Raw genomic sequence first — 26138 nt, forward strand, 5'->3', positions numbered from 1 at the left:
CATGCATGGGTTTTCTCCGGTTTCCTCCCTCATTCCAAAAACATGCTAGGTTAATTAGCGACTCCAAATTGTCCATAGGTATGAATGTGAGTGTGAATGGTTGTTTGTCTATATGTGCCCTGTGATTGGCTGGCCACCAGTCCAGGGTGTACCCTGCCTCTGGGATAGGCTCCAGCACCCCCGCGACCCTTGTGAGGATAAGCAATAGAAAATGAATGAATGAAAGTCTAAAGGTGACTATAGGGGTGTTATTTCCTGTCTAGAGGGCTCTAATAGTGTTAAAAGCCATATTTAGGAGGTCGTAAACACATTTTCGACGCTCTAACTAGTAAAATATTCCATTTATAAATAAGGAATCCTACATCGCACTGCACGGCAGATGAGTGGTTAGCGCGCAGGCCTCACAGCGAGGAGACCTGAGTTCAATGTCCATGCATGTGTGGGTTTTCTCCGGGTACTCCGGTTTCCTCCCACATTCCAAAAACATGCTAGGTTAATTAGCGACTCCAAATTGTCCATAGGTATGAATGTGAGTGTGAATGGTTGTTTGTCTATATATGCCCTGTGATTGGCTGGCCACCAGTCCAGGGTGTACCCCGCCTCTCGCCAGAGAAGACAGCTGGGATAGGCTCCAACACCCCATGTGACCCTCGTGAGGATAAGCAGTAGAAAATGAGTGAACGAAAGTCTAAAGGTGACTATAGGGGTGTTATATCATGTCTAGAGGGCTCTAATAGTGTTAAAAGCCATATTTAGGAGGTCGTAAACACATTTTTGACGCTCTAAATAGTAAAATATTCCATTAATAGATAAGGAATGGCACTGCACGGAGTTGAGTGGTTAGCGCGCAGGCCTCACAGCTAGGAGGCCTGAGTTCAATATCCAAAAACAAGCTAGGTTAATTAGCGACTCCAAATTGTCCATAGGTATGAATGTGAGTGTGAATGGTTGTTGGGATAGCTGGGATAGGCTCCAGCACCCCCCCACACACAACCCTCGTGAGGATAAGCGGTAGAAAATGAATGAATGAATATGATATTTAAGTTGCACTATATTGACAAAAATATTGGGACGTTTGCCATGAAAAAAAAAATCATATTGCGCCCTGACATCACCACATCTCTACTTTTACAGGATTTTTGAGTGTTTCTTTCACACAAAACTCATCCAAACATCTTTCTATGCACCAGGAACAGAAAAAGGCCTTTCCCGGGTGTGTTTCCACGACGTGACAAGCATGCAATTTCCGCAAAAATGTCTTGAATTTCTCCACGAACAAGTGGTCTAGTCCAAACCCCTGAGTCACCCAACACTTTGCTCAATCAAAACTGACTATTGCAATCCTTGCAATGGCAGCAATGTGCAACAGAATGCGTCCTAAGTGGCATTTCTGCAAAGCATGTGCTTGCTTACAATGGCAGCACAGATTCACCGTTAAAGCCCGACCCACAGCCACGCAAATCCACCCAATCACACACTGAGGAATCCGTGGATTTATTTCATCAGCTCTCCGTGTTTTCCAGCCAGCTTCTGTCTCGTCCCACTCACTCTCACTGTCAGAGCCCGGCGTTGACAGCCACTAGTCAGCCCACTTTGTCCGGGGTTTGAGTGCTTGCAAGAACCGCTGCAGAAAGAAAAGACCCACAAATCTTTTTCTTTGCAAAATCACTCCTCAAGCCACTCCACTCTTCGTAGAAAGTCTTTTTTTTTGTAGAAAATCACTGTCTAACCTTCTTGCAAACATGTCTGGAGAAGACGCACCTGCCCAGCAGCAAAACGCCGTGGACCAGAAGCAGGACTCCAAGCCGACAGAGGAGCCCAAGACCGAGCAGGAGTCCGCCCCCGCTGCGGCTGGCGAGGCAGCAGCAGCAGCTTCAGCGGCGGCGGAGACCGCCGAGAAGGTACCCGAGGAAGAGGCGTTCACGTACCGCGCTCTGGTGCTCACCGGCTACGGCGGCTACGACAAAGTGAAGCTGCAAGTTAAGAAGGGCAAACCGACCCTCAAGGCTGGAGAGATCCAGGTTCGAGTCAAGGTCTGCGGGCTCAACTTCGCCGACCTGATGGCTCGCCAGGGGCTCTACGACCGGCTGCCGTCACCCCCGGTCAGCCCCGGCATGGAGTGTTCCGGGGTGGTGGAGGCTGTCGGGGAGGAAGTGACCGACAGAAAAGTAAGCACAAATCCACGCACCTCACACATGTTGGCTTGTTTCTAAAGACTTTATTTGAATTATAAAGTGAATAAAAAAAGACGTGCGTGTCTGCTCAGAGACGCTTGAGAAAGACATGGGCGTGTCCGGCTGCTCGGTGCACCGCACTTTGATTGTTTCATGAACAAATGCATCGCCTTTTGCAGCTATATCTTTATAGCACACATAAAAATGACATATATGTCTTTTAAAAGGACATTTATTGCATGAAAAGGTCAACTTTTGACCCGCATTAGAAGATGACACTTGTTCCACGGTGCAAGAAAACAAGCATCAGTGACTTGCTTTGATTTGATTCTGAGTCAAACGTGTTGAAATAAACACAAGGTGCCCACGATGAAGACAAGCAGCGGGCGTCCCCACCCACGCCACGACATTCGCGATCATCGTTTTGTCACTTTGCCTTTTGCATAACTTTTTAGAGCCTATAAAGTTGTCATATTCTGCAAATCTCATAATCAAATCAACACATTTCGCTTAGCCGGTATATATTGTTTGCATGACTGTTTTTTCTTTATCAACGACGTCTGTCAAAGGCGTGGAAGAGATACGTCAAGCTGAGTGTAGAATTCAAGGACAAAACCGGAAGTGTGTACGGCTTTCCTTCAAAATAGTCGCCATTTGTGTCAAACGAAAATTGGCGTATAAAACTGAGATGCTAACATATGTAATTCAACATAATTGTGAGCCATAAAAGCCACGCGTTTTCCGAGAATGCGTCGAGTTACTTCTTGAAAATCCAAGTTGAGATTTAATTTTGTAGGCTGTCGAGAGGAAACGCAGTTTATTTAAGATGGCGGACTTTACACCGCCGCCTTTTGTTGCCAGGAGAGGTGGAGGGCGCACTGAAGATGGGCGAGGTGCAGCAGAATCACTGAAATGTTAGACCCCCATCGCGCCCTTGTGGTCTGCATGAAATTGGCTCAATTAAGGCAAAAACATGAATTTATTTAATTATCCTCTTTTGTGGTCATATAGCTATAGTTACCATCTGGAACCTGTCCAATCCCCGCATTCAAGTGCACTAGTTTGTGATGTTGGGCCATCACAAAACATTGGTTGACCTTATTATTTTTGAGAGGCTTTTTCTACCTGATGAACAAGAACTCGGGCGTGGCTAGCCTGTGCAGTGGTCATTATAGCTTACTGTATGCATTCAATGTCCACCAATCCACGATTCTATTGGGATAACCTGCCTCAATGAGCAAGTAAGTTCAATAGTAATCATGACAAACGTATGTAACATGTTTTTACTGTGTTAGCTCCCTCTTAGCCATATGTTAGCAGCTAACATGGCCTTAAACATAGTATGTGTTAACCCTGTTAGCTAACTAGACTTTCAATGTAGCACCTGTTAGCTATGTGTTTGTGCTAAAACTATCACCTTTTGTTGTTTTACATGTCTTTAGATAGATGCTACAAGCTAACATGGCCTTAAACATAGTATGTGTTAACCCTGTTAGCTAACTAGACTTTCAATGTAGCACCTGTTAGCTATGTGTTTGTGCTAAAACGACCACCTTTTGTTGTTTTACATGTCTTTAGATAGATGCTACAAGCTAACGTGGCCTTAAACCTAATATGTGTTAACACTGTTAGCTAACTAGACTTTCAATGTAGCACCTGTTAGCTATGTGTTTGTGCTAAAACTACCACCTTTTGGTGTTTTACATGTCTTTAGATAGATGCTACAAGCTAACGTGGCCTTAAACATAGTATGTGTTAACCCTGTTAGCTAACTATACTTTCAATGTAGCACCTGTTAGCTATGTGTTTGTGCTAAAACTACCACCTTTTGGTGTTTTACATGTCTTTAAATACATGCTAGCAGCTAACATGGCGTTAAACATAGTTTGTTTAACCCTGTTAGCTAACTATACTTTCAATGTAGCACCTGTTAGCTATGTGTTTGTGCTAAAAATACCACCTTTTGGTGTTTTACCCCAAAGTAGGCTTTAAATGTAGCATGTATTATTAGCTTTGTTAGCTGTTTAACATTGTAGTCTGTGTTTGGCGTATGTTTTCATCTTTCAGCGACCGCCTGGGACACGAATGACCTCTGACCGGCCCGTCAGTTGAGTTCAAAACTTGGGAGCGGAAAAACAGCAGAGTGTGACTGCCGGTGTAGATGATCTTTGTCTGGTGTTGTTTGTGTTGCGGTTGGTCTTTAGTGCTCCTGACGTATAGAGGATCTTTGACTAAAGGGGGGACATGTTGGTATTGATGATGAGTCATTCGTTTAAATCTCTTGACTACACGGCATCATCGACGGAAAACATGCTAGTGTTAAGCCATCGATGACTCACAAGCTTGGCCCAAAGGTCCACTTACTCCCATCATATCTCGTTAACTCCCCTGCTGATGTTTTAAGTGAAGAAGACTCTGACAGGGCGTGGCGCACGTGTCGGCTAATCCTAACTGATGTATGGGCGACTAATGGGTTTGTGGTTAGCGACGAGTCAACCGAATGCGGCGGAGGGCCGCAACCTTTGGGTTTCTAACGTACCTAATAGCTTCTTTCCACATTGTCAGCCATGTAGATTGGATTTAAAGGTCAACACACCCAAAACACACCGCCTGTCATCACCGTCTCACACCCCCGCATCCCCATTGGGGCTTTATAGAATTAAGAGGCAATCTCGCTAATGGATGAAGATCTATGAGATCTTTTGGCGGCCCGGAACAAAATGCTGCTGACCCCCGAAAACAAAAAAGAGATTTAGGACTTCGTTGGAGTGGGTCTGTCTTTGATTTTGGGCCGAGATAAGAACTTTCCAAAGCTAACCGCATGTTTGAAAGACTGTGTGACATCTGAGGCTGAGTTCTCCCGAGGGCAGGATGCAATTGAAAACAAGAAACAGCTTGGAGGCAATCGAAGAGGCCACACATGGAAGCGGCGTCAAAGTGGAACAATCGCTCGATAAGTTAGGAATGTGTGTGTGAAGCGTACGCTGATATGGTTGTCCATTGCTAAACGTTAGAAAGTGTACCAAAATAATATATGTAGTGTTAATGCCAAGAAAAGCATGTCCGCCATTGTTTTGCTTGGTTAACTCCATCAAGCCTTAAGGCGAGAGTTGCAATTTTGTTGCCGGGCAGGATTATAAAAAAAAAGTACAGTCCAGCGGTGACACCAAATATGAACCCAATGAACCCATTGTATTGTAGCACCAGTGCTGCAGATACTTTTTTGTGGTCTTCATGGACATGTTGCCCATTTTCCCAAACAGCGTTTTTTAAATGTATAAAAAATACTGACACGAATGCTAACGACTCAAAATAACAACCAGAAATAATCCAAAATCGTTCATCGGTGTTATGAAGTTATGAAGTGATCCACTTTCACTTTTATACATCTGAATTAGTTTTAAACTGTAGACTCTCGGAAATGACCAATAAAGAAACTGCTGTTGTCCGCAAATAACCTCCGTGCTGCACTTTGGACACCCTAATGTAACACATCCCAATCCTAGCACTAAAAAGGTGCAGAAATGTCCCTTAAGTTGTAAAAAAAATTAAGGTTCTGGGGGTACTAAAGATGGTCCGGTGCTGTGTCACATGATGCAACAATGCAGACCCCGCCCTTCTCATGTGCAGCAAGCTGCTTTTTGCACTTGACTGATTTGATTATGCAAATAAAACATAGACGATAATGCTTCATCTTCATGGGGCCGCTACTTGGGGAGGATGTGTACTTTTTAGGAGGGATATAACTGACAAGGCCGGGGGTCTTGAGGACGAAAGAGAGAGGATTTAGATAAAGGGAGGGATGGAGGAAATACCAGAATGACAATGTGAGCCAGAGGTAATTGAGAACATATGGGTCAGCTCCGACCAATACTCACAAAGACAGAGAAGGGGCGAAAAAAGGAGAATAAAAAGTGCTGATGCGTGGTGTCACAACCCCCCCCCCCACTTCTCCTCCTCCTCCTCATCCTTCCATGCTTACTCACTGTCACACTATTCCAAAAAAGACCTCAGTCTTAGGTCATCCTAGATGACTCGACTCAACAGTGCTATCAACAGGATATTTTTTTCTCGTAAATGCATCGGATGATAAATACATGTGTCGGCATCGTGTGTGCCAGCCGGGCAGCAGCGAGGAAGCCACAAACGAGGAGCCAAAAAGAGTGAGAGTGCAGCATTTGTTAGAGTCTCCAAAGTAAAGAGGAATTTTAATTCAACACCACCTCCTCATACATCAGTCCGAGTGGTGTTTGGGGCCCGTTTTTTTTTGTTGTTGATGTAATACACTTGTATAGATGACTTTAGCAGGCCAGCAGCTGGACTCCAAACCTCGGCGTGAGGACGCGCTTGCATGAGTCGCTAATCATTTACTTTGGGTCGCATTTCTATCATGTGATACAGTTCAGCTCAGGGTGGTATAAACTTTTGCCAATGTTAAGCACAGCCCTAAACCTGAAATCAATGGATATGGATGTGGAGCTGCCAAATTCAGATAGCATGCAATTTTTTTTAATTAAAAAAAATCCTCTTTTGCCTCTTTTAAATGTTCTTAAGCCTCCCGAAATAATTTGATTTTTTTATATTATTTTTTTATATTTTGATTTATTATTATAATAATAATTATTATTTATTTTTATTTATTTAGATAATTTTTTTGATTTTAACAAAAAATCTCAATTTATTAAAAAAAAATTACAAAAAAATACAAATTTCATATAGTAGGGCAAAAGCAGGCTAATAAGCAATCCAATAAGCAGGCTAATACTACCTACTACTACTAGTAGTAGTAGTAGTAATAATCAGAAGAAGACTAATAATGATGGTAATAATAATAGGCTAATTAATAATCTAATAATGATTATTATATAATTGATCACTGTCTTCTGGACAGAATGGTTGCAGAGCTTGAGCAGCGGTTTTGCAGTGTACTTGTGTGTACTTGTGTAAATTTAATGGTGGCCTAAAACAATTAAGTATCTCTACTAAATCTGTCCAAAAGTGGGAAAGTTATATCCCGGTTCTTGTTCCTTATTTGTTTTTTGAATGTCTTCTACACCCCCCCCCCCCCCCCCCCCCCAGAAGTGGCCATTTTCTGCTAACCAATCAATGAACTGCAGTGTTCCTAGAGGCAGTTTTGAGGTCGTCTATAGTACTTCTAAAGTAGGTTGCACCCCCAGTACAGATCCAAATGGTGTCCTTGGTGTGAATATCTACTGTGAGCATCACTGTTCCATTGTCCACTGGTGGATGTTAGACCCCTTGCGCTCCTCCAACTTGCTTTCTTCCTTTACGTTTTCCCACCCTTATGTTGCTAAAATGTGAAGTTTTTACTCTGTTTACTGGGAAAGGTGTTTTTTTTGTGGCGTTGTCGGAAAAAAAAAGCGTTGTCCTCATCGATATTTTTCCCGCTGAGGTCGTCAACCTACAAAAGCAGCTGACTTGGAGGTCCCGCATCCCCCCCCCCCCCCCCGCCCCCCAAATTGAATCACCATCTGATTAAGTCGCCGCATATGCAGTTAACTGGAAGCGTCTTTGTTGGCCGCCGCTGGCCTCCTGACCCCGTGGATGCCCAGAAATGTGTGAGAGGCGCTTATGCACGCATGCACATGCATATACAGTATATCTCGGTATGTGTGTGTGTACATGTGTGTGTGTGTGTGTGTGTGTGTGTGTGTGTGCCTCACATGCTGTACGTAGGCACAGAAGAAGAGCTGAAATGGCTGCGTGAGTCATGTCCATCTCCTGTAAACACCGTCGCCGCTTCTGTCGTAAATTGTTGCAGCTTGATGCCCCCCCTATTGGAGTCAGCATGACTAACAAAGGCACGAAGGAGAAAGTGTCATTTGTAAAGAGAAAAGATTCGGGGGGGGGGGGGGGCAAGGCCTCATACAGAAAGACACAGCGTCAAAAAAAAAAAAAAAGGAGGAAGAAAGACGGAGCTGTCTCTAATTGAAGCAGATAGACAGAAAGGCGCATGGCTCCCTCCGGACCATTAGAGGGGCCCGAGTGGAGAGGGTTTGTTCCCAGGAGGAGAGCGCTTGTCTTCTGCTCATCCATGGGGAAGAATCTGGCAGGCCAGGCTGATGAGTGGAGAGAAGCCAGGGGAGAAGATGGGGCTCCATTGTCCTGTCCGTTTGACGAGGAGATGGCGGGGGTGGGGGGGGGGCACTTCTTTGCGAGACAGTCAGGGATTAAGAAATCAAAGACGGTAACGAGACGAAAAAATGGGACGTACTTGAGAAGGGGAAGGAAGATGTTCTAAAGTTGTGTGTCAGGAAGTGAAAGAGAAAGAAGGGAAGAGAAAAGTGAGGATTTTTGTGTAAAAAAGGAGCAAGAAAACAGGAAGAGAGTTATAAGGCCGCGGTTGTCTCTGTTTCCTGTGTCCCTCCAGTGGGCCTTCCTGATTGGGTGGCTGCTGCGCCGCTATGGGGAAGTTTACAGCAAGGCTGTTTGATAAGGTCCAAGGACTAAATAAATGACAAGACGGGCCTCTTTAGCGGCGCTCATAGAGGAAGTATAAAACGTTTACTGTTCACGCCGGTAAAGACACGCCTCCTCGGCCAGTTAAGAGCTGTCATATTTTTCCTGTAGGTGACACAACAAGTCCCGGTTTAGCTTTCTGTTTTTGTTGTTTTCATTCTTTGCACAGAGTAAAGCCTTCAAGGCTAGGCAGCTGACTGCATTTTTGCATGTCTGCCCTTTTGTGGTGATGGAAAAAAACGACAGCAGGAGGATGCGAATGGTCCCGTACGGGCGGTGCTGCTCCACAACAACAAAAATCTGTTTTGTTTCATTGCAGCCTGGTATTAGCCTGATCCGAAACCTGATGCATTGCATCCATCCTGATGCCAATAAACTGCTTTTACTCTCCTCCTGCCAAAAAATAAACAGCAAAAAGACCGCAGAACTGAAACATAGCCTTTTCTTTGTTTTGATGTTTCTCAGGTGGGTGACAAAGTGATGGTGCTGAGCCGCTTTGGGCTGTGGCAGGAAGTGGTGGCGGTGCCGGCCAAGCACACCTTCCTCATCCCGGAGGGCATGAGCTTCGAGGAGGCCGCCGCCCTCCCGGTCAACTACATCACCGCCTACATGATGCTGTTTGACTTTGGCAACCTGCGACCCAACCAGAGCGTCCTCATCCACGCCGCTGCAGGTAGGACGACAAATGTAGTGCACATGCAGTACTTGCTACTGTATTAACAATCAAATAATATTCATGTACATTATCAAAGTAACGCAATTAAATATTCACAACAGTTTATACTAACATTACTAAGGTTTTGTATCACTATCGCTGTATTGGTTTGTTCCTGCACCCTGTTCAGGCAGCAAACTGGTTAGGCCTGAGGTCATTGCGCCCTCTGCTGGTTGCTGGTGACACAGACGGCTTCCGTCACAGCAACTGCACAACATCACCTTGTTTTTGATACAAATACTTAATCCATGCTGCATGGCGGTCAAGTGGTTAGCACGCAGGCCACACAGCGAGGAGACCCGAGTTCAATTCCACCTGTTTGGAGTTCTCCCCGTGCATACGTGGCTTTTCTCCGGGTACACCGAAAAACATGCTAGGTTAATTGGCGACTCCAAATTGTCCATAGGTATGAATGTGAGTGTGAATGGTTGTTTGTCTATATGTGCCCTGTGATTGGCTGGCCACCAGTCCAGAGTGTACCACGCCTCTCGCTCATAGACAGCTGACATAGGCTCCAGCCCCCCCCCCGTGGTAGAAAATGAATGAATAATTAATGCAGCAAATTCCAGAAGCCACCTGGATGATGAGGTCAAAGTTCAGAGTGCGTAGGGATGAGAGAAAGCAGCGGATATAGGAAGCGAGAGCACCTGTTTTTGGGCGTAATGCACTGATGAGAACATTTGATTTCACTACTCAGGGCAGCTGGAGAGAAGGAAAATGCATTAGTCTTTTTTTTTTTTTTTTTTCTTTTTTCTTTGCTGTCTGATAGTCTGCAGCTCTTATTCCCGTTCTCGTGCTGAGGGAATCCGAACAGGAACAGGATCCAGAGCCTTTTGGGACTGTGTGTGGGTGTACGATCAGAATGGAATCTGATTCGTGTTCGCTGCCCAGGTTTAGAACATTTTAAAATGAATGCATGCGTATTTTTTTCAAAGCATCTTTTCCTGTGAGATGAATGATGGCCAACATTTGCTCGGAGGCGGAATCCACAATCTTTGCATCCAGCTGATGGCTCACATCCTTGGGAAACCCATCGTGGGATCAGATGCTTTCAGATGAGCAATATGGTGGAAATGTGGTTTTCTCATGCAGGGACAGCCATTGGTTTCCCAGGGCAGGCGGCCAGTGTCGGCCCGCCGGCTGGCCATACGTTAGCGTTGTACACCGTGGAACCCGAAACTCGGAACGCCCTTGAGGAAAATTTGGAACCCAAAATTTCAGAATAGTTTAATCATGGCATCACGCAAAATCACATTAGCTTTGGTTAGTGATCATCTTTGAATTAGCTTTGAATTTTGCTTTTTCTTTGGCTTTTTATGGCAATAAACAATGGATATTACCAGAACATAAGATCATCAGCTAAGCTAGACTTTTTTTTTTTACTCTTTTAATCTTTTACTATTAACAGTACGTAACTTCTTTTTACACTTGCGTCACAATTAAGAGTATAAGAAATGTAATGTAGAAGACTGGCTGTATAATTACTAAAGGCTTAATGGCGGCGACACAGATTTCTATTTGTCTTGAAGACCAAACAAATTGCTAGCAGATGGCGGTCGGCCTTACAACAACAACAACAAATAGCCACGCTTATTTGCATAATTCAATCAGTATGATGACGTAGTGCTCGTACTGGAAGAGTTTCTAACACACAAACACGCTGGTGGGATCCTCCCGGAGGCGGTGGGATGTCTCACTACTGCACCCATCAAAAATTGTTCCTGATGTTCTCTGATGAGAGAGATTAAAGGTATCAACGGTGACAGGAGCCGCCAAGCAGAGCGAGATTTTTTTTTTTTTTTTTTTTACACGCCTGCGTGTGCTTCTGCCTTCTCATGTCTCATATGATTGTAATATCACGGAGGAAATTGAAGCCTGGGTTTCATATAGATTATTGAATACAGCCACCACGTGGGTATGGAGAGCAATAATGGAAACCCTTTGCTGTGTTGCATTGATATGTGATTGTAGCCCTGAAATATGGTGGATGAAAGTCAGACGGATTCGATTAAAACGCTTAAGAGGTCCTGTCATGGAAATTTCCTCACGCAGTGGTCTGGAATACAGCATGCATTGTAAGTCAGAGCAGAAAGCTACTAAAGCTACTAGTGTTGTACAGTATACAGTCGTACCAACCAAAAACATGTTTTTGGTTACTACTTCAACATACTCGAGTGTAGTAACAAAATATATGTAGATCCAGAAAGTCCTCATCCAGACGTTTCATTTGACATGTGACTCCATGTGGTTTGTCTCAATTACATTTTTGAACTCATTACACATGATCAGGTGATCTGCTTGAGGCAAAGGTCACCACTAAAAACACCTGTCTACCTACGATACGTAAACCAAATTTGGAGAGTATCGGATGAAATTAGTCCAATTAGCACCGGGTCAAAAAGATTGGCATTAATAGCTGTGGCTGTAGGCAACCTCCTGATGCATTTTTTTAATCATTCATTCATTCATCATTAATTTCTTCTTTAGAATGACAGCATTTATGGTCAACACCTATTAAGTATATTTGTGTTAGTAAATAAATATACTCTGTGGTCTTAAATATTAGAACCATCTTTTGGCAGTGACGTTCTACACCATAAAAAAAACGCATCACATGACAATGTGGAACACCACCTTCCTTCGCTCAAAAGGTTCCTCTCCCACAAATCCTCCCATTTGGTGTCCCGAGTCCAAGAATGTCTGATATTTCCTATGGCAGCCACGGCCGCTAATTAGCTACGTCCCTGGCCACAAGTGCGTCTGTATGCGTGTCCTTAAGTTCACCACTTCACGTCGTCACAGGCTGCGTCACATGACGTCAGCATCCAACGATTTGCAGCCAAACCAACAGCGGTGGGCTCAGGCATGCCTCTGCACAACCCCCCCCTGGCCCCCCGCCCCCCTCTGTGCATTCCTGCCATATCGGCTTAGGTGGTGTCAGGACACAAGTAATCAGGAGGCGGCGACACAAAAGGCGAGATTGATGATTTTTGTGTTTTTTTTTTTCTGTTGCCTCAGCAGCCACGAAAATAGCGCCACCACACTCAAACACAATCGAGATTTACGATCGGAGCAACTATTCCGAGAGGCGTGCGTGAAGATAAACACTGAACACACACAAAGGAACTTGATAGATTGAACGCGGCATATTTACTCAGGCATACAAACACAATCATGCAATATAACTTGTTGTAAATATTTACAAATGTTCCAAACGCAGTAAAAAAAATCTTGCTAGTGCACTGGCTCACCTGTCCTAGCATGTTCATCCTCTCTATTAGCTAAGCTAAATTCATACACAACAATGAAAAAGGAGTGTTGGCATTTTAGCATTAGCATTATTAGCTTCTATGGCGTGTTTACTGCAAGAGTGACCAAATGAGCAAGTCTGACTAGAAGCTACACCGGGGATGCTCAACTGGCAGCCTGCGGGCCTAATCCAGTCCATGAATGACGTCACATCGACCAAGAAAATTGTGTTCGATTCCTGGGAGTGACTCTTTTTGCTGACGATTCCTTAAAAAACAAAAATTAAAACCACATTTTGTAGTACATCCCTTAAAAACGTGCTTATGTTGTACAGAGTACTTTTGATTGGCGTTTCTTGGTTCTTAAAAGCAGCAGAGCGCTCTTGCTATATAGAGAATCTTTGACTAATGTCTTGGCAGAAGATGCCCAAAAACAGCACAGCGCTCCTGTCTTTGATTACCATTTTGCAGTAATTTATAATAATAGCTCAGCACGCTGTCATATAGAGGATCTTTGACAAGCATTTTTGCAGCAGATCCTTAAAAACTGCCTATTGTATAGAGGATCTTTGACTAGCGTTTTTGCAATAGGTGCTTAAAATAGTTGAGCGCTTTGGCATATAGAGGATCTTTGACTGGCATTTTGGCAGCAGGTCCTCAAAAACAGCAGAGCACCCTTGCTATATTGGGGATCTTGGACTAGCGTTCTTGCGGTAGGAGCTTAAAAACTGCAGAGGCCTCCCCTCATAGAAGCTCTTTGACCACCATTTTTGCAGAAGACAGCAGCACACTCCTGTCATATAGAAGATCTTTGACTACCACTACCTACATGAGACATGTAGGATCTTTTTGACTATTTTTTTAATAAAAACAGCAGCATATAACAAAAATAATGTCGGGAGAAGTCCGGCACCCCTGGTCCTTAGTTTTCTGACTAAGTTAAACTTCTCGCCATGAATATTTAGAAATGTTTGACAAAAAAAGGTTACGTTTACAGCCGCCATCTGCTAAACAACGATTAGCCGCTAAATACGAGCTCACTTTAATACAAACAAGGCAGCAGAGCGGAGGGAGCACCTCTTCAAATATTTACAATATTTTATATTATTATTCCAAAAAGTTGTTCCAAAAATGCAATGTTTGGAGCTCTTGGATGATGTTCAAATCCTAGCAGCAGCCGTGTTATTTTGCTTCTCGGCCCAAACGAGCAAACAAGGCAGGAATTGGCTGTAATGTGCCCAGGAGGTCACATGACCCTTTAAAAGCTGAAGCCGGTCCATCCTGAGTGTAGCGTCTTTTGGTAAACAGTCCTCAGCTACCTCTCTCGTGGCTCCTGTCCTGTCCTCGTTATTTGACAAACAATAGCTTGTTGTATTTCCTCCCATCATGCCTCTCTTCCCCGCCGTAGCGCACATCTGCATCCTCCTCCAGTTCCCCCGGCGCTCCAGTCCGCGGCGAAACGTGCACACGCTTCCCCTCTTGTGTCACCCTCTTTCTCTCGGGGCTCCGGGCGCGGTCAGGTCCGGTGACATTTGGATGCATCTTGCGGAGGGAGGGTCGTCCGCCATGACCAGGCTTTCCTCCCTGACCCTTTCCTGAACCGGGATTGGCGTTTGAGAGGCGACTACGCCGCCACACCCGCACTTCACATTCCTGCTGTCTCCATTGATGACGTACGCTACTTTGTTTGGTGTCAGGCCGCCCCGTAAGAGACAAACACCGTGTTGACATTAGCACATGTTATCAATCCGCCGTAAAACTCGTAAAGCAGTCCGCTTCTGGCGCTGTCCAAGACCTTCAGCCTCCCGTCTAGTCTAGCTACAACAACTTCCATGCTGGAGTGTCTGAGATGGAACATCTAGTGGATTTTATTGTGTACATTTAATTTAATCATGCTAACGTCTCAGTCAGGGATGTCTAAAGTGCGGCGCAGGGGCCATTTGCGACCCGCAGCTTGTTTTTTATTGGCCTATTTTCACATTGTAGAAATAAAAATAAACAAAAAAATAATACTAAAAATGACCAATAACACAAAGACAACTTTTTAAAAATCCTTTTCACCCCTGTGCTGGGCGTATACACAAGGCGGGCTCGTCTTGCTAGAGGCAGGTCAAAGACGCCATCATGTCCATGAGGAAGGAGGTTTTTTCCTTGGTGACATCATGAAAAACATTTGAGCGGCTCTTCTCTCAAAAGTGGAGCAAAAAAGTGAGATGCTAGATTTGCCTCGCGTTTGGTGCTCCTAAACAAGCTCAAGGGACACGTATTAATGTTGGAACTGATTGCAATGTATTCAAATGCTTATATTATGCTTATATAATCATATTTTTATTGCATTAGTTTTACTACCACTTGTCACAAAGCTCAAACTTCACACACACACACACACACACAGGTGTCTTGTTAACACACACCACACACACCTGCCCGTGTGTATGCGGTGTGGTTAAAAAGCGGGTTAGTGGGGGGGTTAGGTTGGGTAAAGGCTGCAGGAACGATGGGAGCGTTAGGTTGGAGGTCGCCCTGGTTTCCCCTTCGCTTACCAGTGCAGCTGATGCGCCGGCGGCCATGCCAGACCCGCGGAGCGCTGCCGTTGACGGTTCAACGGCCCGAGTGACTCCCGCTCGGTGGTCACAGCGAATTAGCTGGGCTTACCAAGACAATCAAGACTTTTTTTTTTTTTTCTATGGAGAGGGCAACGGGGGACAAGACCATTGAGCGCCATTTTGTTGACTGCTAAACAGTAAATGACAACATCCTGTACTCTATATATAAGGAGGAGTGCAACATATAAATGATCTATTTTGACCATTTATTATTAAAAAGGTCACGGTTCCCCAAGGCTAATGTGCCTGAGAAAAAAAATGTCTGTCGCTTGGGGCATGACAGAAAATTGTAGGTTTTTTTAAACCACAAAAATCAGAGAACTACAAAAATGGGGAATAAATATAAATAATAATAAACTTCCATAAACACTTCCATTCCAGGGAAACTCAAATGGGAAAAAGTACAGATAAAAAAAAAACACTTTATCCACATTATTCGCCACTTTACCCGAAATTGTCCACCAGCTTTTATGGAATTTGATCACATGGTTTTGCATAATTCTGCTAAATACCAAACACACCAAAAAGAATATTAGCATCTTTGCTAAAAGGTGGGACTCAGTGACAGGAAGCAACGTGAGGAAAAAAAGAGGATGGGCTTAATCCGGCCTCCGTAAATAGTGGTGCTGTTTTACCAACATCATAGTACGAATTAACGCTGTGACATTCCCTCCTCGGGAAATGTAGCACGCTAAAACTGGCCTCCTCCGCGCTGCCTGCTGGTGAGAAATTCAAAGAGAGAGAAAGCGTTCATTTGCTCTCCGAGCCTGCCCACAAAAAAATACCACGATTACATAATGCCGAGTAATAGCTGCCCAAAGAGCGCACGCTTACAAACTAGCTTGAATATCATCGGAGCTGCACTGGAGAAGAAGAAGAAGGAGGAGAAGAAGAGCAGGAATTAAAGGCGTTGCTGATGTCGTAACGCTGCCCACGTTGGGTTTTTTTTTTCCCCCTCTTCTTGTTGTTGTTGTTTGGCGTCGATTTGTGTTTCCATTCTTTTGTCGGCCGCCGCAAGCAAATGACAGGTTGGGAAGTTTCCTTCAGGAAAACTGGAAATAAATGCAGACACCTCCCCCAAAGCATTTTGTTCAAACTGAAAAATCAAAGGATGGACGGCCCACTTTGAAAGTTGACTTTTTCTACGCCTCACGTAGATATATAGATAGTAAGAAGTAAGAAGTGATATATATGTAAAGAAAAAACAGAAAAAACAGCCCGCATCCTGGCTTTATGGTATAGACGATGAAGCATATTAATATGAACTTTAATATGAATTTTTCTTTTTTTTAGTTTTTTTATTTTAGAAATATTTCAACATTTACATGTTCTTTATGTTATCACTTTATTGCCATAATATTTTGACTTTATTGTTTAATATTAGAACTTTTTGGCAACCAGATTTTCTGAAAATTGCAGGTTTTTGAGGATTGTTTATCATAAATGACGACTGTAGAAAATGTCTCTATTTTTCAATACTCATATTTTAATTGTAATTAATTAATCCTTTTCACCATAATTTAAAATTGTATTATTAGAATATAAAAAACAGCCACAGGCCGCACTTTGGACACCCTTGCATGCTGTTGCTAGGCAGAATTTATGGGATCTAAATCACCTACCAAGCACCAGCCTGACATATATAAATGTATAGTCATAATAATAATAATAATAATGTGAAGTAATTGGACAGTAAAGTCAAAATTTGGAATATAGGATGGACCATAGCCATATGACAACAAGGCATTTAAATTAAGTTAAAATATATATATATATTTTTTTACTATATTAAAACATTGTAAAAAAAAAAATAAAAAAAATATTTTTAAGGGTAAATATTATTACAAATTATTCTTGATTAATTTTATTTTTTTATCTGTCGGTTAGTCCGTCAGTCAGATACAAACATCACTGTTTGGCTCTACTCTGGCAAGTTTTGTTTCACCACAGCGCCATCTGCTGTTTGTGGCCCGCCATCAAATATAAAGAAGCCCATTGTAGTTTTAACCAAGATGAGGCAGAGGTGTCATGTTGTCCCTATTAATTTGACCAGCACTTAAGAGCGTCCCCCTTGTTGTCTCTTGGCGGGAACCAATGACACTGTGGTTGTGTCAGGACGGATTCCTGCCTGTTTTTGTCCCAAATTCCTCATTTGATGGAAGGTATGTAAGGATCCGGGGGGAGACAAAAGGCCGCTGTTGTGAGGAGAGAAAAACAAAATAAATAGGATGTTTTTTGTGTGTGGGGACGGACGGACTGGGGGGTCGGGGGGGACAACAACAACACATGTAAACAATTGGATTTGATTTGAAGAGAGCGAATGAGATTAGCAGCAGGAATTTGCTTAGGCTGTCGTTTGCTATTGTCTTCAGGAATGGATGTTGTCCTCAGGAATGAATGCGAGATGATTGTTGGCTCGGTAGAAAAAGTGAGCAAATGAGGCGTTCAAGTTAGCCAGTTGCTGCATACTTGCAAAGATTAGCGGCCGACTCTGTGATCTCCGAGTGACGGTGAAGTGAGGTAAAAGTGCAACCAGGAGGTTCCCGGCGTTCCTGGCAAGCTTTCCGGGTCTTGTGACTCACCATCAGGAGTTTTCTTCCCAAGAGGATTGGGGGTGAGTTAGTGGTGTGGGGGCGAGGGATGGGGTCAGGTACCTTTTTTTTTTTTTTACCAACCCACCGTCCAATCTACTGGAAGCTGGTGTTTACGCGCCACCACACAAACTTATCAGATCGGGCGACAGGCACTTGTTTTGTTCAGCTGTCGGCCGCCATGTGATTTAAAGTCCGCACAGAAGGTCACGTTTGGTTTCCTGCAGTTTGGAGCGCTTGTTTTTGAACGATATTAATGCAGAACAATTCAGAAAAGATTGGTTTATTTTCCATTTTTGGGATCTTTATAAGGCAAACTAAATGCCCAAAATTCATCTTTTAGCTTAAGTGTCAAGAGATAAGCTGAAGTCTCACGAGATTTGTGTAAGTCTCACGTGATGTGCACCATAGTCCTGGTTCAACATCTAAGCACATCAGAAATATTCATGATAATTGCAAACGCCAGTCAAAAGTTTGGAGACACTTCTTAATGCTATTCAATGGGAAAGCGTCTCCAAACTTTTGCTCACACTTTGCCGGCAATTTGGCACAGGTTTCCCTGGCAACGCCAATTTTTATTTTTGGCTTCCTAACCACGGAGTAGTAGAGTGGCGCGGGTGTGAGTGACGCTCTCAACCGCCAGCTTTGAGAGCAGCGGCTCTCCCAGAATGCATCATTTTTGGCTCTCATATGCGGGTAAATAAAAGCTTTTGTCACCGCTGGTTTTTATATGAGGACCTAGTGCAGGCACGTGATGGAAATGTCTCACTTGTTCTCATTAGAATGGACCAAGTGAGCCTGATTTCAGACCATCACACTACTACCACCATATTTTACCGTTGCTATGATGTTCTTTTTCTGAAATGCGTGTTATTTTTACACCAGATTTAAAGGGACACACCCTTTTGTCGCCTTTTAATTGTGTTAAAAAAAAAATTTTCTTTAATTTGAATGGTGCAGTAGCAATAATCTGTATAATAGCCAAATATTCTAGCATAATCCTTTGGAAGGTACAGTAAAAATACTGCAAATACACAGAAAAAGCAGTTTATAGCATGATGTGTCAGTGGTGTAAATTGGACTTGCAGTGTAAGTGTAAAGTGGAACAAATACATCGGTCCCATCCAATCCCGATGCTAACAATACATGCTAACAATAAAATGATGATATCCTCCCCTTTTCGTCTTTGCTGACCAGCAGCGGGGCTATAAAAAATGTCTGCTATTTAAAAGCTATCAGATAAGACGTGCGCGCTCTTGACTGGGTCAGGCATGAATGACCTTTATGGGTGTCTTTCACTTCAAGTCCTCCAGTCAGTCAGTCGGTCAGCCTCCCTTTTGAAAGGAGCCCCCGCTTATCAGTAAGCTATTACCTCTTGCCGAGGCAGCCTCCGCAAACACGGGACGCAGCCGTGCACTTTCAAACAGAGCCAGCGCAAACACTGATAGGCATCTTCTTCAAATGTTGCCAGTGGGGCACATTTTTGTTTTTCAGTCTGACTGGAAAAAAAGAGACACCTCAGCTGTGTTTTTTACATCTGGTGTGGGATTCCTGGAATAAGCCAGATTAAAAAAAAGACAAAGCTCCGGTGGCCGCTCTTATTGTGTGGAGTGGGAGGTTTGCTAATGTGATTGTGTTGCAAAACAATCTTCACGATAACACAAGTATAACATTTTTTTTCTTTACAAAAAGGCGGTGTGGGCACTGCGGCTACACAGCTGTGCAAGACGGTGAAGGACGTCACCGTGTTCGGGACGGCGTCGGCCGCCAAGCACGAAACCATCGGCCAGGCCGGCGTCACGCATCCCATCGACTACCGCACCAAGGACTACGTGGAGGAAGTCCGCAAGATCAGCCCCAAAGGTGAGAAGTACAATGTCACCTCATGTTTATGCCATCGGAAGTGTACGCTCTGATAACAACGAGGCAGTGAAATGGTTAACACAAACGTTGCGAAATGTCAGATTTTGCATTATAAGCATTCTTGCCGGGCGGCACGGCAGTCGAGTGGTTTGCGCGCAGACCTCACAGTTAGGAGACCAGGGTTCAATTCCACCCTCTGTGTGGAGTTTGCATGTTCTCCCCGTCCATGCGTGGGTTTTCTCCGGGTACTCCGGTTTCCTCCCACATTCCAAAAACATGCTAGGATAATATGCAACTCCAAATTGTCCATAGGTATGAATGTGAGTGTGAATGGTTGTTTGTCTATATGTGACCTGTCATTGGCTGGCCACCAGTCCAGGGTGTACCCCGCCTCTTGCCGGAAGACAGCTGGGATAGGCTCAAGCAACTCCTGTGACCCTTGTGAGGATAAGCGGTAGAAAACGAATGATTAAAAGTCTAAAGGTGACTATAGGGGTGTTATTTCATGTCTAGAGGGCTCTAATCATGTTAAAAGCCATATTTAGGAGGTCGTAAACACATTTTCGACGCGCTAACTAGTAAAATATTCCATTTATAAATAAGGAATCCTACATTGCACTGCACGGCGTAAGGGTGGTTAGTGCGCAGGCCTCACAGCGAGGAGATCAGAGTTCAATGTCCGTGCATGCATGGGTTTTCTCCGGGTACTCCGGTTTCCTCCCACATTCCAAAAACATGCTAGGTTAATTAGCGACTCCAAATTGTCCATAGGTATGAATGTGAGTGTGAATGGTTGTTTGTCTATATGTGCGTTGTGATTGGCTGGCCACCAGTCCAGGGTGTACCCCGCCTCTTGCCCAAAGACAGCTGGGATAGGCTCCATCCCCCTGTGACCCTTGTGAGGATAAGCGGTACAAAGTGAGTGAACGAAAGTCTAAAGGTGACTATAGGGGTGTTATTTCATGTCTAGAGGGCTCTAATAGTGTTAAAAGCCATATTTAGGAGGTCATAAACATTTTTGACGCCCTCATAGTTAAAGTTAATTAATTTAATATTTTATAATTAACCTTACTAGTCCGGGGTGTACCCCGCCTCTTGCCCGAAGACAGCTGGGGTAGGCTCCAGCACCCCCTGCGACCCTCGTGAGGAAAAGCGGTAGAAAATGAATGAATGAATGAAGCATTCTTGCCTTATTGTACTAGCATGCAAACAATACAACCTTAAGGGTATGATGTTTGCGTCGCTCCTCTGTACCTAATAAAGTGACCTGTGATTGTGTGAGCCTTTGTCCAGTGTGGCGTGAAGCGGGACGGGGACACAGCGAAGACGGATAGGAAGACAAGGAGAAGTGACATTTTGGACAGAAAGTCTCTAATTAGACTCACGGATCAATGCCCGAACCCCTTCCCCCGCGGCTCGCTACCTGTCAGAGGCCACCCTGTGAACATTCGTTTGCGCCAACGGTCCGGGCGGAGACCTGCTGGGAATGTCCCACCAATCAATAGAAAGGCAGGGTAACAGAGCGAAGAAGCCCAATTTGAGGCATCCCCTCCGGACATATGTAACTCGCATTCATTAACCATCAGTGCTTTTGTCATCATGTCCTCCGAGGATGGGATATTACTTTGTCTACATGACGCCAACCGCCTGTGTGGCTTACAGTATACCTTGTTTTCCATTTCCTGTGTGGTTCCTTTCCGTTACTTCCTGTCTTTGTGGCTAAAATATTAGCTCAGTGCCGCCGCTCTGGCTTTTAAATTGAATTGATTTGTTTCAATGGGATCAATTTTATGACCTGTGTGCCTCTAATTCATACAAGTTTTGCCAGTTTATCATCATATCTTACCATCTTCAAACCATCCATGTGTCCTGCTACAGGTCTGGACATCGTACTGGACCCTCTTGGAGGATCAGACACCCACAAAGGCTACAACCTGCTGAAACCAATGGGAAAACTCATCACCTACGGTCAGTACTAACCTATAAGTGTTATGCTGTACTGTAAACTGGATTAAGGATAATATACTCAGAAACTAAATTATTGGGACACGTTTATTTGGATTAGACACCCTACTACAGATTATTCACCTTAGCGAGACATTTAGGGGTCAATCGTGCGTTCAGAAGATATAATGGCATGCTCAATATATAAAAAGCCCAGGTCTGTAAAAGGACCCTGGGCCAGATCTTGGACAGCATTTGCATTTTTTTTTTTTTAAATAAAGCCAAAAAAATATTTTTAATACGTATAATATCCTGTGATTTTATTTTAATATACTAACATTTAAGTTAGATTTTAAAATGCTGTTACAGTTGAATTTAAAATGTCAGGGTCCCGATACTAGAAATGATTCATTTCTGGCACACAAACCAAAATGGTTGCCCAGGTCACCGTGATCCTTGGCCAAGTTTGGCTGACGCTCTCCGTCGCCTGACATGATGATTTATGGATCATTTTCAACCCCAGCCAATTAAAAACAATACATGAAGTAATAGTGACGACTTTCCTCACAAAAAAAAGCAACTTCCTGTTTGCCACTGCAACCCCTTCATGTCCGCTGTCTTTGATGTGTGTGTGTGTGTGTGTAATCCGTGGGAAGGCTTTCTCTCCGTCTCGGTGGCGATGCTTGCAAGAGTGGGCGGGGTCGGCATGCAGGGAGAACAGGCCTCGTTGCCCAAAGATCCGTTACCCTGCATGCCGCCTCCCACATCCTCACCCATTCATCCCCTCTCACCCAGTCACCCCTGGAAGCCTTTATTCCCGTTCCCTCGCTTCTTCCATCTTATCGGAATTATGCAGGGCCAAACAATGGAGCACATTCTGTGTACGCCAGGAATGCCAGAATGTAGCAGGCTGCATGTTTGTGGTCTAATGTGGTTTAATCCCCGAGTGTACACTAGGTGACGATGTGGGAATACCAAAGGAACACCAGACTTGACGTGATGAAATCTTTTTCCGCAAAAATGGAGACAAAAACAAAGAGCTTTTTCCACCCGGAGCCGCACACTCAAAATAAAACATCCTCCTCTCTCCAGGTGCCGCTAACATGCTGGCGGGCCAGAAGAAGAACCTGCTAGCCGTGGCTAAAAACTGGTACCACCAGTTCTCCATCCACTCGCTCAACCTGGTTCAAGGCAACAAGTCCGTGTGCGGCTTCCACCTGGGATACCTTGAAGGGGAGACGGAGATAATCAGCCAGACCATGAACACCATCCTGGACCTCTACAAGCAGGGCAAGGTCAAGCCGCACATCGACTCCACCTGGCACCTCGAGCAGGTGAGTGGTCAAATGTGGGGCGGTGAGCTGTGATGCCATTTGTGGGTGGGCGACCCCAGTGGAATCGACCCTGGACAATTGTTGTGTGTTGTGGTGGATTCTCACCAAATAGATCGCCATTAAGGCTCGTGCTCTTGGGAGTTCTTTGAGAAATAGCGCCAGAAGCGGGATGGCACCCATGCGTGATGGAAACCCGGCGATGGGGGTCCAGGGGCGGCGCACGTGTCGGACGCGGGACACAGAAAGCGGCCAATGTGTCGCCCGGCCAGACAGAGTCAGACTGTTGGCGAAGAGAGAACGCTGCCAGAAAAGATATGAATGGCGAGTGTGAGAAAACAAGCCTGAGATTGTGACACTCGTCAAAGACGACGCCGGCCGGGATATTTGGATGGCGGGGTCGGGGCCGGGAGCCGAGATGACGCCCCGCTGTGTCTTCTTCTTCTCTGACATTTGTCTGCCTCTCCATCTGTCAGACACCAGGTTGTTAGCCTCTCCCTCGCTTTCTATTCTCTCCCTGCTCAGCTTGTTGCTATGGCGACACCCTGTAGTCAGTGTGTGCGTTTGTCTTTGGGTGGGGTCCCTGGTGCTGGAGCTGTCTCCAGCAACGAGGAAGAAGAACAGAGGAGACGGGGATGAAAGCGATGTGAATAGAGAATTAAAAAAAAGATTGACGGTTGATAGACGACAAGAAGACACGCCCTGAACCCTTTCATCATCTTTCCTTTGTTTGCTCCGATAATCAATAACAGCGTATGAATAATAGGATAACTAACGGCTATCTGTACCTAATGTTGCGTCCAGCGTGGATCAAAGAGTGCTATAGTAGCTCCCCACTGACTTTTCATTCACATCCACAAGGGGTTCTTAATTCACCCCCTCCATCTTGTTCACTTTCTGAAGGACACCGGTTGCTCGCACCCCCCTCCCACACACACACACACCCCTCTCCACCCCTCCTTATTCGCTCCCGTGCGTGGAAGTCACTTCAGGGCCACGTTTCAGCCGAGGTTTAGGTTGCTAGGAGATGGCCCTCGTTGCCGTGGCACCGGTCGATAGGTGGACCGCCCGCCTCACGTACGCCAATGACTGAAAAGAGGATGAGGAGGAAGGAGGCGGGCATCGCTGCTGCCGACAAACGAGTGCAACAAGTGGACGCGGGCAGAAGAATCCGTGTTGAAGGAATTTTTTTTAGGTTAATTCGATGTTAAAATCACAAGATTGCATACATATTTTTCTTCTCTTTGTTTCTATTTCTACACATCATTTCAGTTCCAGGGGTGTCAAAGTCCGGCACAGGGGCCATTTGTAGCCCGCAGGTTGCTATTCATGGACCTGCATGATTATACTCATGAAAACATTCCAATCCTTTCCTCTCTTTCTCTGCTGCAGGTGGGCGACGCCATGAGGAAGATGCAGGAGCGCAACAACATCGGCAAGGTGCTCCTCACCACGGAGCCCATGCCTGAGGAGGAGAAGAAGGAGGAGCCGGCGCCGACCAAGAAGGAGGACAAGAAGAAAGACGACAAAAAGAAGGACGACAAGAAGAAGGACGATGGAAAGAAGGAGGAGAAGAAGGACGACAAGAAGAAGGAGGAGGCCAAAAAGGAGGAGGCCAAGAAAGATGAGCCCAAAAAGGAGGAGGAGAAGAAGGAGGAGCCTAAGAAGGAGGAGAAGTGAGGAGGAGTTTGCGTCCAGGGGATCGGGGAGGGGGGGGTTGATGATGATGATGATGATGATGAGGAGGAGGGTTTGGCGGGAAGTTTTACATAATGATCACGCCACACGTACGTTTCCATTCTTTAGCCCCGCCCTTATGGCAGCAATGAGTCATGCCTGGCTCCGCCCACACGCAGTCTTCATCCTTTCAAAGAAAAATATAACGGTGAAGTGGTGGGTGGAATCCAGGCCTGAGGGTGTTGGGGGGGCGGGGGGGGGCATATTTCTGACCACCACCGCCACCCCTTCCATCTTTGCTAAATCCTTCTGCTCTGACATCCACCTGCTCCCGTAAGCCCCGCCCTCTCCATCTCTCTCCATACCGTCGGCACCGCCCACAGACAGACAGACAAAAGGCTAAACCACACCCACGCATGTCGCCACCCCCCCCAGGGTCCAGTACTCGGTCATGTCTCCTTGAGATGAGTCAGAGAGCCCTGTGATTGGCGCCCCCCCCCCCCCAGAGTTGCTTGCCTGACTAGCATCACCCGTTATCAAGATTAGCCTAATTAGACGAGCTCCATGATGGAGTTAATAATGGTGTGCTCATAAAGATCTATCTGTGTTCAAATGGGGGAGAGCGAGGGACGGGGGTGGGTGAGGGCTACCCCCCCCCCCCCGAGCTGAAAGAAGCCCTGTGATCAGCGACATCCATAAGCAACGCGGCGACCCGCACGGCCTCCTTCCCGGCGCTCCTTTTCAACCGAACCGGGGGCCTGTCCGTCACCCTGACCCCGGGAGAGGAGGATTCAGTCCAAGCTGGCGCGCCCTTGCTTTGCCTCCCATCCACCCCCCACTTCTTCCTCCCTTTCTAGTTGCCTCTCTGCGGTCGGCATAGCAACAGGCGTCAAGGCTCGTCAAGAGATGGCACTGTGTTTCAGCCTCTTCCTGCTAAATACCCCCCCCCCACACACACACACACACACACAGACACCCGCTCTTGCGCCCACCCCGGCCCCTGTCCCCGCCCCATCCCTTCAAGTATTACAATGAGTTCTCGGAGATGACCCTGAGAAAATGTGCACATTCCCGTCATTTTAAATCCACTCTTAGCATGGACAATTGAGGTTAAAATAATAGTGCACGGCTCCCCCTAGTGGCTGCCAGGTATATTGTCTCCATGCATCAGAGTATGTATTATTGAAACTTTAGTTTTCACACTATGGGGAGCAAAAATGTGTAAAATCAGTATTACAAGGCCATTTCTTAGCTTCATATGGGGATTAATCTATCAATTAATCACATTTTGAAGTATATTTTTTCTTGAATGTTCTGTGCCCCTATTTTCAAGCAAAATAGTTCCATGAGTCCATGATTATTATCATGCATATTTCCCTTGGCTATTCTTGTTTTTGTGCCTTTTCCCGCTAAATTAGGGGTTACCACGCCACCTGTTGAATTGGAGTGCACATGGCAGCGCCTAAAGTCTGTCTGTGAGCGGTGCCCCCCCCCCACCTGATGGTGACA

General features: G+C 45.2%; 1 protein-coding gene across 1 annotated transcript; it reads left to right on the forward strand.

Moving 5' to 3' along the window:
• Nucleotides 1-1540: 1540 nt before the first annotated feature.
• vat1 (vesicle amine transport 1) lies at nt 1541-25127 on the forward strand. The gene is made up of 6 exons (XM_058048158.2): nt 1541-2168; nt 9120-9327; nt 19507-19677; nt 21556-21645; nt 22714-22955; nt 24345-25127. Exons 1-6 carry the CDS (start codon nt 1743-1745, stop codon nt 24630-24632), a joined length of 1425 nt encoding a protein of 474 aa, XP_057904141.2. The 5' UTR covers nt 1541-1742; the 3' UTR covers nt 24633-25127.
• The last annotated feature ends 1011 nt before the right edge of the window (nt 25128-26138 follow it).

The sequence above is a fragment of the Doryrhamphus excisus genome, linkage group LG16 (genome assembly GCF_037039965.1).
Source record: "Doryrhamphus excisus strain RoL-2023G ecotype Guam linkage group LG16, RoL_Dexc_Guam_v1.1, whole genome shotgun sequence".
Classification (NCBI taxonomy): Eukaryota; Metazoa; Chordata; class Actinopteri; order Syngnathiformes; family Syngnathidae; genus Doryrhamphus; species Doryrhamphus excisus.

Bases quoted from the DNA above. Each gene is read 5' to 3' on its own strand.
- vat1 (XM_058048158.2), top strand. From the start codon at position 1,743: ATGTCTGGAGAAGACGCACCTGCCCAGCAGCAAAACGCCGTGGACCAG. The intron at 2,169-9,119 runs GTAAGCACAAAT...GATGTTTCTCAG, and splicing joins AGGAAGTGACCGACAGAAAA to GTGGGTGACAAAGTGATGGT. The intron at 9,328-19,506 runs GTAGGACGACAA...CTTTACAAAAAG, and splicing joins CCTCATCCACGCCGCTGCAG to GCGGTGTGGGCACTGCGGCT.